This window comes from Argiope bruennichi, chromosome 2, assembly GCF_947563725.1.
Source record: "Argiope bruennichi chromosome 2, qqArgBrue1.1, whole genome shotgun sequence".
Taxonomy (NCBI): Eukaryota; Metazoa; Arthropoda; class Arachnida; order Araneae; family Araneidae; genus Argiope; species Argiope bruennichi.
Window position 1 is genome coordinate 36,933,969 of NC_079152.1, and position 14,074 is coordinate 36,948,042.

The 14,074-nt window shown below is 24.7% G+C and overlaps 1 protein-coding gene across 2 annotated transcripts; it reads right to left on the reverse strand.

Annotated features, from left to right (window-relative positions):
• Positions 1–6,083: 6,083 nt before the first annotated feature.
• On the reverse strand, positions 6,084–13,900 carry LOC129961752 (polyisoprenoid diphosphate/phosphate phosphohydrolase PLPP6-like). 2 transcript variants are annotated; one of them, XM_056075299.1, is made up of 4 exons: positions 13,789–13,900; positions 11,839–11,887; positions 11,103–11,354; positions 6,084–6,597 (listed from the first exon to the last, which is right to left on the reverse strand). In XM_056075299.1, the coding sequence occupies exons 3-4, from the start codon at positions 11,332–11,334 to the stop codon at positions 6,200–6,202; spliced, it is 630 nt and encodes a 209-aa protein (XP_055931274.1). In that variant the 5' UTR covers positions 11,335–11,354; positions 11,839–11,887; positions 13,789–13,900; the 3' UTR covers positions 6,084–6,199. The 2 variants fall into 2 exon arrangements, with proteins under 2 accessions (XP_055931274.1, XP_055931275.1); XM_056075300.1 differs by having other exon boundaries at positions 13,726–13,801.
• Between the last annotated feature and the right edge of the window lie 174 nt (positions 13,901–14,074).

Here is a 14,074-nt window from a genome sequence, read left to right on the forward strand (position 1 = left end):
GTATATTTATCTATACAACATTAGAAAAGAAGATGTCATGAACTTTTGCATTTGAAAAGTTTTTCTAAAGAGATAGGATTCACTATAATTGAACACTTTCAGAATTGTCTTCATAATATATAATTTTGAAATACTTGTTTAATTATATCATTTTTAAGCAATGATGCTAAGAGACAGTGGTTAATTGTAGTAAAATGATTTTATGTTGGAGAACAAGTAGCAAAAGGATTCACGAAATCAGTCTACCACAGCTGTAAAAAATGAAAAAGAGAAATAATAATTATATATGGATGCTTTTAATAAGCTGAAAATAAATATGCATTCTTCATTAAAAATATCCCAGAAGTTATAAATGCAGAATGATCTATCTGCATTTATTATTAAGAAAAATACTAGAACTAAATAATGAAAACGTTAAAAAGAAATGAGAATCAGAATCCTAAAGAAATGAGCATACTTCCTAAGTGAACGGCTTCATTATCAGGTAGAATAAATGAATAAAGAAGCAACTTAATTCATTACAATTTGAAATTGTTTTTTTTAAAAATAAGTGGGTTTAAAAGTTTTATTTAGAAAAACAATTCAATGGGAATTGGTAAAATTAAGTAAGCAGAATCCTATTCTTTTAGGAAACATCTGAATAAAGTGCACATTCTGTATTTATATAAATATATATTTGTAGAAGCTTTATTTATAAGAGTGAACGACAATGCTTACTAGTAGTTTTTGTGTATTGCTGAACATAATTGCTACTGAATGTTGGACAATCTTACAGTACATACAAATAAAAAAAATGTTTTCTTTATGGAAACTTGAAAGTTCTTTTATAACTATTAATTACACTCAAATATGTTTCTTAATCATCCAAACAATCTTATTCTTCCCTTAACTTACTTTAACTTAAATTTAACAGAAGGTAACTTAAAATGTTACCTTCTATTTAAATTTTTCATAAGAGGTAAATTGAAATTATAATACAAATTGAAAGCAGATTCAATTACGTAAAGACATAAGCTTCCTTATATGTAAATATGAACTTAAGAAAGAAAAGATTAGGCCCATCAGATAAATTTAAGATACTCATCTATCTGCATGGTTTGAATATTATTTTGTATATATATTTTTTTCTTACATTAGTTGCAGGTTTAAATTTAATCATTCTATGCCATGATTTATCCGAGTTTAAACTTGTACCAGAAAGGAGAAAATGTATCAATATATTATAACTATATTGATCAAGAATCCATAGGTAACAGCAAATAAAGAACTGGAAAGGCTGGGGAATAAAATTCTTTTTACAATAAAATCTTTTCAATGCATCTTTATACAACAGGCAAAAATACAAGAAAAATAACATTGCTTTAATGTTTTAACTGCGTACAATGTTAAAATTCAAAAATAATTCTGATGGAAATATAGACTATAAACATGTCTTTTAAAATTATTATTTTTACTAATAATAAAGATGAATATGCATATTGGCACTCTACAGGCCAGGCAATTGGACCTACTATTACCAAATTTGGCACATACATACTTTTGAAGATGGAAATGTATCCAAAATTCAACTTAATTAAAAATTAAGATGAATTCTGAAGGATTTTTTTTTTGTGACAATCCCAACAATATTATTGCACAAAAATAAACTTTATTTCTTTCAAAATTAAAAAAAAAAAAGTTCTTATTAACATTTAAAAAAATATTTTTTGCTTAATTGCCAACAATAGATTAATGTTGACCTGAAGTTTAAACCATTTTCATTGTTTCATCAAATACTTAATTGCATGATTTTCTTCTATAATAGTTAGCTAAAAGAATAGAATTGTTCATGTTAGAAAGCTTTATGTACACAAAGAAAAAAATATATATGTCCTTTAAAATACAGAGTTTTAATGTCTGACTATTTGGTGGAGGTTTGGACATGAAGCTTATCTAAATTATTTATTTGAAATAAGAAATAACATATTTCCAGCAAACCAGCTGGTCGCCTGAGGTGGTAAAATTAACTGGATATGCATTTTATAAATTTAGATAGATTAAGATTGGATAAATTTAATATTAGCCGAGTTATGAAATTAAAGGATTGGTCTTCATAGATAGTTTCATATAAGAAAAATATTCAGCAAACAGAGCAGCCATCATTTCTGCTGTTTGAATTTCTCCTTAATATTTCCAGTTTTTTTTTTTTTTTTTTTTTAAAGAAATTTCCATGGTGTTTTTTTGAATGTATCTAGTATACTTAAAATGCTTTTTTTTTTATTTATTGCCAAGTGTGTTCTTAATTATATGTGAAAAATTCTCTTAATCTTTTAATTAAAATCAATTTAAAATAAAAATTTAATCCTCAGAAAATAAAACAAAACTTTTTATCTTATTGAATTTCTGATAAGCTTCCATTAGGTGAAACACTTCTCTTTCTTCGCAAATAACCACCAATAGAAGGTGCATGACCATCTAGAATGAATTTAGGTAACCAGTCATTTCTCAGAACTGTTTATGAGATTACTCATGAAAGAGCAATATAAAAACAGTTCACAGTGGCAAAGTGCTTAAGAATGAATTTTTTTTTCTTTCCAATGAGTTCTGTCCTATTCATATTGCTTACCGATACACAAATCAGAACTGGGCAATAATTCAACTAACAGAAGAAAAATTCATTTATACAAAATGAAATCACTGCATCAAAATAAGAAAAATTATTCAATTATATCAAAACTGCAATAACTTTTAGCATGCCAACTATAATAAAAAATCACCTGCATATGTCACTGAGAACTTAGTTAGTAACATGCAGGAAAAAAAGAAATTGGCACTTATCACATTTTTTTCATAGCATCAAAAGAAAAATGTTTTAGAGTATAAATTTAAAAAAAAGCATGAATGAATTTTGTAAATTTGTGTGTCAATCCATTTTATATACGTCAAAATGAATAAGAAAAATGATGCCTTTCCCTTTAAAAACTTTTTTCTGAAAATTACAAAAGAAATGTGTATCTATAATGCATCAAACATTAATTTCTTGTGGTTAATATTATTTTAAAATTATACAGCATTTTGTTCAATGTATGATGTATTTTAAACAAACACAAAATTTCAAAAATGCCAAAAGAACATCTATAATATCTGTCCATATGAAGAATTAAGTATCTGTATTCTCAATGCTTAGTAATAATATGTTAGCAATAATGTTCAGTACTTCATAATTCAATAAAAAGATCTCTGAGAAGTATGAAAAAATTAATTATTGTAAAATACTTATTTGATTACAATAATTTGTTTCAAAATTATAATGGACACTTTAAAACCAGTTAAAATAATTTTGAATATTAATACTCAAAATTCATGCATTTGTAACATGTGATACAATTAACTTGATTTTAAAAGAAAAGGAGGGGAAAAAATATTTCTACATACATATTATATATCCTTTTAAATAAGAGACCCCTTAAAATTTAAAATTATAATAATAATAGGAGTTAAGTTCCTTTTTCTCATAGAAAGCAAAAGCAAGGACATTTTGATATTTTCATGAATTGTATTAATAACTTGATTCTCCGAAAAAGAAGTAAACAAAATCTTGGGGTGGGGGGATTTTATATATTTCTATATATGCATGCAATAAATTATATATGGTGATTAATCTTTCTTTTCCATTGCAACTCCAAACCAATTTTACTGTACCTAAACTGTTTTAACTAATGCTAAACCTAGCTTCAATTGCAACTGTATCTTTAAAAAAAAAAGAAAAAGTGAATTAACGTATTATAATACCATCAAATTATCATTTCAATTAAATAATGCAAGAAAAAGGTACTTTTTAAGATAAATGTATAAAATATAAAAATAAGACAATAAGCTGATTAACAAACATAAAACAGCCAGCACAATTTGAATTAGAATCCATTATAACTGCAGGAGAATCGTTTTTCAGACTTGTAGGACTTCTCAAAAAGCACTGATGATATAATATACCAAAAATTTCAATCTCTTAGACATTTAAATATAAATCTTCCTCAACCTAGTGCTTGCACGAAAACATGGATGGCCCCAGTTTTTGACTATCAATAAATGATTGATTTTCGCTAGTTGCCAATGATGTTTCATTCTTCTTAAGAGAAAAAAAAAAAAAGCCACAAAATTGTCATTTTCAATGAGAATTATCAATTAAAAAAATTTCCAGTTTTACAATAAATTTCTCTGACTTTTCCGATTTTCCCCGATCTCTCGGAATTCCCTGACGATTCCCTGCCAGCTGGCCATCCTGATATATGGGACAATTAAAAATACGACTTTATGTTTGACAATTTGGAGAAAATCATAGACATGAAAATGTATCTAAACTATTTAACTAGAATCAGATTAAACCAATATTCCAATCGAACAAACTAGCAGGTTGTCAAAGGCGATTAATTACAAATAATAATAATTAGAAAAAAAAATGATGAAATCATTTGGATTTATACTCCCAATTGTTTAAATTATGACATTCACATCAGCATTATTTTCATACAATCAGATCTTTTGCCAAGTTGTGAACAAAATTTAATTAAAATTCTATTTAAATGGGACTTCCAAAATAACAGCTTCAACGTTCATTTTGACTCTACTTAAGGAATATCTATGCCAAAATGTAACAATCTAGTTGCAATAAACTTTGAACTCCTTTCCTCCTGAACTTTAGGTTTATTTCAACTTTAGTTGAAATAAACCTATCTCATTTTATTATTCTTAATTATTATTATTATGAGTCTAGTAAATTTGGCAAATTAAGGAATTTAGTTTTTTTCCATTTAATAGAAAGAATTAAAAAAAAAAAAAAAAAAAAAAAAAAAAAAAGACAAAGGGAAAAATATACAAGAAAGTGCAGAAACTACAATTTTTCTTTTTCTAACATAATCATTTGATGTACTGGGAGATAATTGGCATACGATGCAAATTTAAAATGTTTCTCTAATAAGACATGATTATTTCATGGTGTTAATTGTTTTTCTATTAATAAAAGATAAGAAAACTAGTTCAAAGTTAACTACATTTCGTCAACAACTTCTCTGTTGTTAACAAAATTAAGAAAACACCTAAATGTTGCTTCTTATTTAAGATGCATTTTTGCCATGAAGAATAATTATGCATTTAACTTTTTAGCTGCTGTTTTTACTGAAAACAATAGTTCCATAGTAGAAATTAAAAAACATAATTGTAAGTTGCTTTTTGCCACACTATTAATCTTCTTAACAACTTAAGAGACATTTTGACAGTGTCAATTGGATCTTTGATTAACCTGGAGAAAAAAATAATTTCTCAATATTTTGCATAATTTTTTTGACAATTACTGACAATTTTCATAAATGGTGAAATTACAAAAAATTCTATTATAATCCTGAAATTCAAGATAATTAATTTATAAATCCTAACACTCAAGCAGATCAATTATAAATTTTTGTGTCATGTTTCAATAACTAATTTCAATACATTATTTATTTAACAAATGTGAACTAATTTAGTCTGAAATAGGAGAAATATCAAAATAGAAAATGGAATGGGAAAAATTATTAAATGAATCATTACTTAGTTTTTGTGGCCTGATTTTAGGGCATAAAATATGATTTCAGTTACAAAATTATAATTAGAATTAGTATAATCTAAATTAAAAATGTATAGATTGAACAAAAACTCTATGTCGGAATGCTTGAACAGAAAAAAGTATTGAATATAAAAATTTTATAGCCTGCAGAGTTACAGTTCAAGATATGGCCTTGTCAGCAAAGTTTTTAAATGCTAACAACACAAATTTGGTAAAACAATAATATTGACAAAGAGAAAAAGATAGTACAGAGAAGAGGGTTAATATATCTGAATAAAATTTTAATGCTTAGAGCAAACTTTAAAAAAGTCATTCAGAACACAATAACATAATTTTACCTAAAAATGAAAAGATTTATTATGAAAATTTACAATTGTTTTCCTTATATGTGGCATAAAAACATTATCAAGTTTAGATGAATTTTATATGCCATAAGTTTTTAGTTAAACATTATTTATGCCAAATCAAATAAAATTTTAAAAAAAGAACAAATTCTCAAAAATATCAAAAAGATATTAAAAAATTTATTTTTAATTTATAACATTTTTGATGCATTTTATACAAATAATTTACAACAAATCACATATATTAGCTTTATATATCACAATCTATTCATACTTATAATTCATCAAGAATACTTGGTGATTCCCGAAAGATACTCAAATACCATTCAGCAGTTTCAGGACCAGCCCAGACATAATCCATAATCAGGTATTCAATATAACCAAGAACTGCTCCTAGTAATACATCACCAACATGATGCCTACCAAGCAATACTCTTGAGGCACATGTGCATATGCACCACAACATTAGAATGAGATGAAAAAAATACCATTCAGGTGTTGATGCTATTAGTAAGTAAGTAAGTAGGACAGCTCTAGAAGTATGCCCTGATGGGCAAGACATCTTATCAATAGAAACTGTGAGGAACATATCATGTTCTTCATTATTAGAAGGCCTCTTCCTCCGAAGGGTAGCTTTTAGGATTGCCACACTTATGATGTCTAAAAATAAAGCTGAAAAAAAAATATTTTACTATATATGATAAAAGAGCAAGTAATAGAATATTTGTATCAAACAATTATAAGCTGAATAAGACACTACATTCATGTTTTTATAAAAATCATCAATAAATGTTGCAAGTAAAAACTTCATATAAATAGAACTTCAAATTTAAAAAGGAAATAATTAAACAGAGATTGTGAGAAATATTCTTAATCTTTTTCAATCTGATTTTTTTATAATTGAAAATACAGAATTTTATATAAACTGAAATTAAAAATTGAGGAGAGTGATTTGCATAATTATAATTTTTACCTAAAAATAACAATCTGATTTGTTTCTTAATATAGTTATTTTTTAAAGTTATTATTAACAAGGCTGTTTTAAAAAATTTGAGTGGAATTGTCTAGCATAATTTGGCATCCTATTAGAAACCTAGATAGGAATTTGAATGCCATTGTTATAATAAAATAACCTATCAAGTAAATAATTAAACAGTAGAAAAATATTCTCTGATTAATGCCACACAACTTTGCAAATTAGCACTGTTTTCAAATAGGATTTTGCAAGATGTTTTCATGCCCCTTGATTGTATATATGATTAACATCTTAATCAACATGCCGATAAGAGTAGCACAATTGGAATTATCACTTCTCAAACTGAAATTATATCACTCAAAGGTACTATAATTTGATACAAAAATTACAGATAATCTGCAATCACTTCCAGTATTCTGAGGATTCTTAGTTAAATTGGTAAAATAGTACACTCCCGCAGTAAATAGAAGATATTATCTAATTAGATTACATAAAAAGCACAGCAATTAAAGGAATAATTTTAAAAATTACATTCTAAAAACATACTTTTCTATTTATTCCCTTTATTAATTACAAAAATATATTTAATACTTAAATTAATATAAATATATGAAAGAACATATGATGAACATAATTTTTTTTAATTTTATTTAATTAATAAATCAGAATTTTGAATTAATTTAATACAAAAATATGCATTTTAATTTATAATATAAAGTAAATATAAGTCAATTTTATATATTTAGATAATATTATGTGTAAGTTAAAATAAGAACAATTAAATGGGTATTAATTAATATAACAAGCATTTGCAAAAAGTACCTCACTCTATTTAAGAACATCTATATACTAGAAAATCATTTGAATCACCTTATGCTTTTCTATTAACTGGATATAGTAATTAGTAACAATTTTCGAAGTTCATCCCATTGAGTACTATCTACTGGAATCAACTAAGAAATTCCAATTTCCCAATGAATATCTTTATAATATTCTGTAAAAGTGTGCAAACACAGTCATATTGAATCCATTCCTCATTGTGTGGCAGAGAGATTCCTAATCATTTGGCACTTTCAGGCATCTTTTCAGAGTTCATAATATAATAAATTGGGAAAATAGAACATTTTTTTATATATATAATTATATAAAAAAATGTAATTTAGCAACAACTGCAATTTTTCCAAGATAGAATAATGATAGAAAGAAGCATTTTAATCAATACTTATGCCATTTCACTGCTTCTATTGAGATCTGGTTAGCATAATGATGACTGTAAGTATAACAAATTTTGACATATTCTCTCATACACAACAATTATGTTTTTATGGATTATTCAATGTAATTTTAAAATTTAATGCATTAATTGGTACCATTCGAATATGAATGCAAAATTAGGAAATGTTACTCTCTTTGCTTACAGCAATTATTTCATCTCAAACCACAACCCCTTATTTTTAAAAAAATAAAGGATGTTTAAGATTTGAAATTATATTTTTAATTCCCTCATTATATTGGAATTTTAAAAAATGGCATAAAACCAAAGAAAATACTAAATTTTTATAAATGAAATAAAAAAACATGAATGAAATAACTTTAAATAAAAGTATTAAGTATTATTCATTTAGAAGATAACAGTATGGAAATTAATAATGCAGTATTATTTATTCTACAAAAAAAAAAAAAAAAAAAAATTGGGTAATCTGCATTTCCTCCCCAAAAACAATTACACAAGGAAATATCTACAAATATGTGTATGATAAAATATCCATTAAACATTTAAATTAATTTTTATTACAATTACTAGCTTAAAAAAAAGTATTATCCTTGACATCCTCTCTCTCTCCTTCATTTGTCTGACAAATTTTGTTTTTAAAGAAAATCTCTGTAAAATTTTTAATCACTGCAAGGAGATCAGTTAAGATATTAGTTACAAACTGCATAGACACTCTATAATAATACTAGATCCTTAATGAATTATAATCTTCAGTAGCTAGGTGTTTACACACTATATTAATAGTATTAATTTAATCATGTCAATAAGCTTCAATGAATTGCATCATATTATAACAAATAGAAGTATTCTTTTAAATAATATCAATACCATAAACATAGAGCATTCTGATTAATTAATTATACATGTAAAGTGGCAAAATCAAAACATCCATTGATACTGGGGAACTCTATGAAGTTCTTCCCTATACAGAATATAAAGACAGGTAACGTTTTTGAGATTCTTCTTGAAAATGTAGGATAATGAAGGGCAAATAACTACTGATGAAATATATAATTCGAGACAAATTTTCATATGTAATAAAAATCAGCAAAAATATATAATGTGTGTGTGTATGCATGTGTGTGTTTTAGAACACAAACTCATCAAAAACTAAAAACTTTGAAAATAAAATTTCATGTTAAAAATTTATATTAAAATATATTTTTTCATTTTTTGAAAGATTGTTGAATTTTTAATATCAACTGGCCTCAAGCTAATATTCAGGAAATTTCTTATAATATCAATTGTATTTTCAATATGTATTTAATAACTATTTAAAAATGATACTTCAATCATAACATGTTTATTGGTTCTATAATTATATGAATATTTTCATCAGACTTTTTTGATAAATATATGAAAAATTAGTTAATTTATTTCCTAAAAAAATGTCCACCTGTTTTTATTTTCATTTTGTAAAAATTTATATCAAATCATGCAATCCAAACTTCAATATAAAAGAAAAGACATTTCTAGTATCAAAAAGTTCAGCATGACTACTATTTTAAGCTTAATTTAACTATAATTTTAGACTCAGTTGAAATATCATTTTAATAGCTCAATTAGCATTTTGTTTATTTTGTTAACAAATTTAGATTTAGTTTTCATTATATTTTTCTAATGAGCCACCTTTGGCACTCAGCTTCTTTGTTGGGAATCCAGTTATGAAACTCATTTAAATTTTCTATGCATAATTTGTTATTTATGATATACATGTATTCTTAAAAAAAAAAAAACTTCAAACTTTGAAAGACACTTAAACCTGCATTTTTATTAGCCTTGTACTTATTCAGTTTATTGTTGATATGAATGAGGTCAAATAAATTCCAACATCTTCTAATATCGCATAAAACATTTTCAACTCTAACTTCATTAGTTATTATTCATACAAAATATTTATTTGATCCCTGTATTAAAATGAAGCAGCACATTTTACATCTAACAGAACCACAGAGTGACAATCATAATTTATAAAGTTATCAAGTGTTATTCCCAATATGCTTAATATCTTAGAGCATTTTATTTACAAGTAACAAAATATAATTTTAAATTTTTAAAGATATTACTAAAGAATACAAAAAATTAAGCAAAATTTTTAATTCTTAGCCTTTAAAATTAAGGAGAAACAGCTTGAATAATAAAAACAGTTTGAATTATAGAGTAACAATGAAAAGTATTGTAAATTATGCATAAAAATATTTTAAACTAAATTAGTATGAGATACTTTTTAAATCTGAAAGAAGAGGAAAAATATTTTTTTTTTTTTTTTTGCAGTAATATTTTTGAAAGTTAACAATGAAAACTGCAAAAGGTTTGTTTTATTCTTAATTAATTAAAATTCCAAAGAAATGATTTGAAGTGCACATTCTTCTAAATTATATATACAAATCAAATTTTATAATTATGCCAAATAATCTGATCTGTTGATTATTACTACACATATTTGCTTTTATCAAAGTAAATATATCTTTAAATTTTAGTCTAAATTCCTAATATGTAAAAGGAGTGGGGCTTAGTAATAATTCACTGTATTATTAATGCAAATTTGGATAAACCACTTTTGGATTAATAGATCTTATATACACTTTTGATACAACCAACAATTTTTATGAGTTAAGAACAAACACATGAAGCTGATATCTTATTTATTGGATTAATACAATGAGATCATTTGTCATAACTGGTATTTTAGATCTATTAAGATATAACAAGGCTTAAAATCAGCATTTTTAGATTGTTGAAGATATATAGAATAATTACAAAAAAAGAAGTGGGATTAAAATAATCTTGAATCTACAAATCAAAGGAGAAATCTCGAAAGAAAATTAATCAAAACAGGAGTTATTTTCTGTTATTATTTTGCAGTTATTTTACATAATATATAATAATCCTATATAAATGTAAAAAATATTAATGTTCAGATCTTACCTAAAAGGATATTGAAAAAGAAAGCTTCCCTTTCAATAGTGTTTGAAAACCAAAGACCAATAATGCTTCCACAAATCCAAAACACACCATGGCATGAATATTCTAAAGCTTTCATATGTGATCGTAAATATCCCAAGGGTGAAGTTTTAGATGCAGATAGGCTGAGAGACAAACTGATCCTTTTATCTAAATCCAACAAATTCTTTAGAAAATTATTTTCCACTTTTGACATTGTTTCCGTTTTTATGTTACCTAAAGTAAAATTAGAAAAAAAAGAAAGTATATTTAATTAATACAGTGAATAAAAAAAATTTAAATTATGAATATAATAAATTAAATAATTTTGAAAATGCTATCAAAATTTAAGAAATGCCTCTTAAGTTGAAAATTATGTAATATAAAATACAGCATTTATTCATTGATATAAAGAAATAAATTAGGATTTACCATCACACTGCAAAAATTAAAAATTATTTTTAGAATGAATAAGATAAAGGAATATCAATCAGATAAAATTATACTGATATAATGAAAAAGTAAAAATCTTCTTTCATTTTAGAAATATTTTTGTATTTAGAAAGCACCAGGGAGGGAAATGTTTAAAATATATTCTAATAATACAATTTCTAATTAATATCTTTAAGATATATAATTAGGTCTTATATTTATTATTATTTTTTATTGCAAAAGAATTTTTAAATAAAATTTCTAAGGCATATACTTCAAAGATAAATACCTTAACTCTCAAAATTGAATTAATGTCACTCTCTCTCCTTGTTAAAGCTCTAAAAGAAAAACAAAACATAATTTAAGTTCAACTGTAATGATAAAATATATAAAAATTCATGTTAGAAAATTTTTATTAAGAACACTTTTAACTAACAGAATTTGTATTTTTCCTTGTCATTTCTCTTAAAAATGCAAATTATTACATGAATTAATTTTTTTTTTTCTTAAATGAACTTGTATAATAATTCTTTAGGATGTAGTTATATTTTTGAATATTAAATTGAGGTTTAGAACTGAAGCAGGAACAGGTATTCTGGTACTAAAATTTGAAGAGCACTCTCAAACAAGGAATTTTAATAATCAAATCACCAGATAAAAAACCCCCCTCTAATTTCTACAATAATTCAAAAGATTTTATATCTCTGTTCAGAACAACATTCAAAATCTCAAGACTTCTGGTATCATAATCCTCTCCATTCTCATTATTGAAGATCAATTTAAAATTATTCATCCTTCTGTTTTCTCTTCTACCAAGTATAGAACTGATGAATTTCTTATACAACCGATGTAGTTACAAAAAGGTATAAGAAATTTTCAGAAGTAAAACCTTAGAAGAAATTAAATATATGGATACATTGAAGAACAATTTAAAGCCAAGTACACAAAATTTGGGATAAAATGTTTATATCTCAGTCTGATAATGATGAAAAACATGCAATTAAAATATTTAATTTATGGTTGTTACACAGTTGCAAAATACAATTACAAATTAAAAGACATTGGAACAAAATTTACCATCCGCATTGCAAAAATCAAATCAAAACTCTGACAATGAGAATAAGGAAACAAAAATAGTTTTAAAGGAAGAATGGGTGAAAATATGCATTAAACAATGGGAATGCCTTTTATTCTATGTAACAACATTTAAAAGTTGTTCTGAGAGCTGAAAGACATGCAATAAAAGCTTAATTGAATAAATTATATAAAATACATGCCACATTACATGATATAAAAACTGATTGACTCTGAGAAAAAAGTTCTTTTATTTAAAATAGTCTTAGATCCTCATTTCTTCTTTGTAACTCAAAAAAAGTTTTAACATTATCTAATCATTTCTTTAAATATTAAATTAACATGATCAATAAACACTATTCTGCTAGACACTTACGAAGGGAAGAGAAAAGTGTGTATTTAGTTTTAAAAGCAGTTATTAATAAATAAGTTTTAAAATTATTAATCTTCATTATTTTCTAAAAAGAAAGCAAAATAAAATATTTTGAAATAACAAATTGTCTTTCACATGTCATATATATATATATCTTTGCATTTTTATGGAATAAAATATTTACTAAAGCAAGTCAATTTATGTATCAAATATTAGGAATATTAATAACAAAGTAATGGAAAATAAAATTTGAAGATTGAAAGTAGTATAATAATGTATATTACTACAAATTCAAAAATGACACTGCTTTAGCAAATAAACGAACTATATCAAAAGTACCAAATATTAGAAAATTTAACTAAATATATGTAAATTGCTGGAAATCCAAAGTTATTTTTTACAGAATTTCACATCAGAATTTATAACGCAATAAACGCAAATCCATAATTAAACTACACAATAATTCGTGACAAAAAAATTTATAGTTTGAATCGGGCGAGGATATGCCGTTTGACAAAAATTTATGTTTTATCAACAATTTGATTTTTTAAAAATTAATATTTAAACAGAAAAATATATTTTTAGAATGAATTTTTTTTCTTCTTTTTTTTCTATTTATGATTTTAAAAGAAAACATTTGACCCGGCATTTGGTTGATCTGTAACAATCTTCTTTACTTATATTACTCTGACAATTTTTATCAGTCAAACTGAAATAAAATCTTACAACCTGAAAAAAACAACAAGCATATAATAATTTTTTTCTTCTTTCTTCACATTTTTGCACACTTACCTAATCTCCCGTCTTCTAAAGACGGAAAAGGTGGAAATAGAAACTAAAAGCAAACATGAGCAGATGAGTCTATTTCGAATATTATGCGGCTTACTAAAAAGTGAATATTTATTTATTTATTTATTTTGAAATTTTTCTTTATAGCATCATTTAATAAGAAGTCTGGAAAAATCGTGGATTATAATATTTCTTAAATGATTTTAAAATATTAGAACTGTTTAATTAAGAATTATTTCATTTGAGGAATATTGAATCAACCTGCATTTTAGAAATTAAAATCAATTAA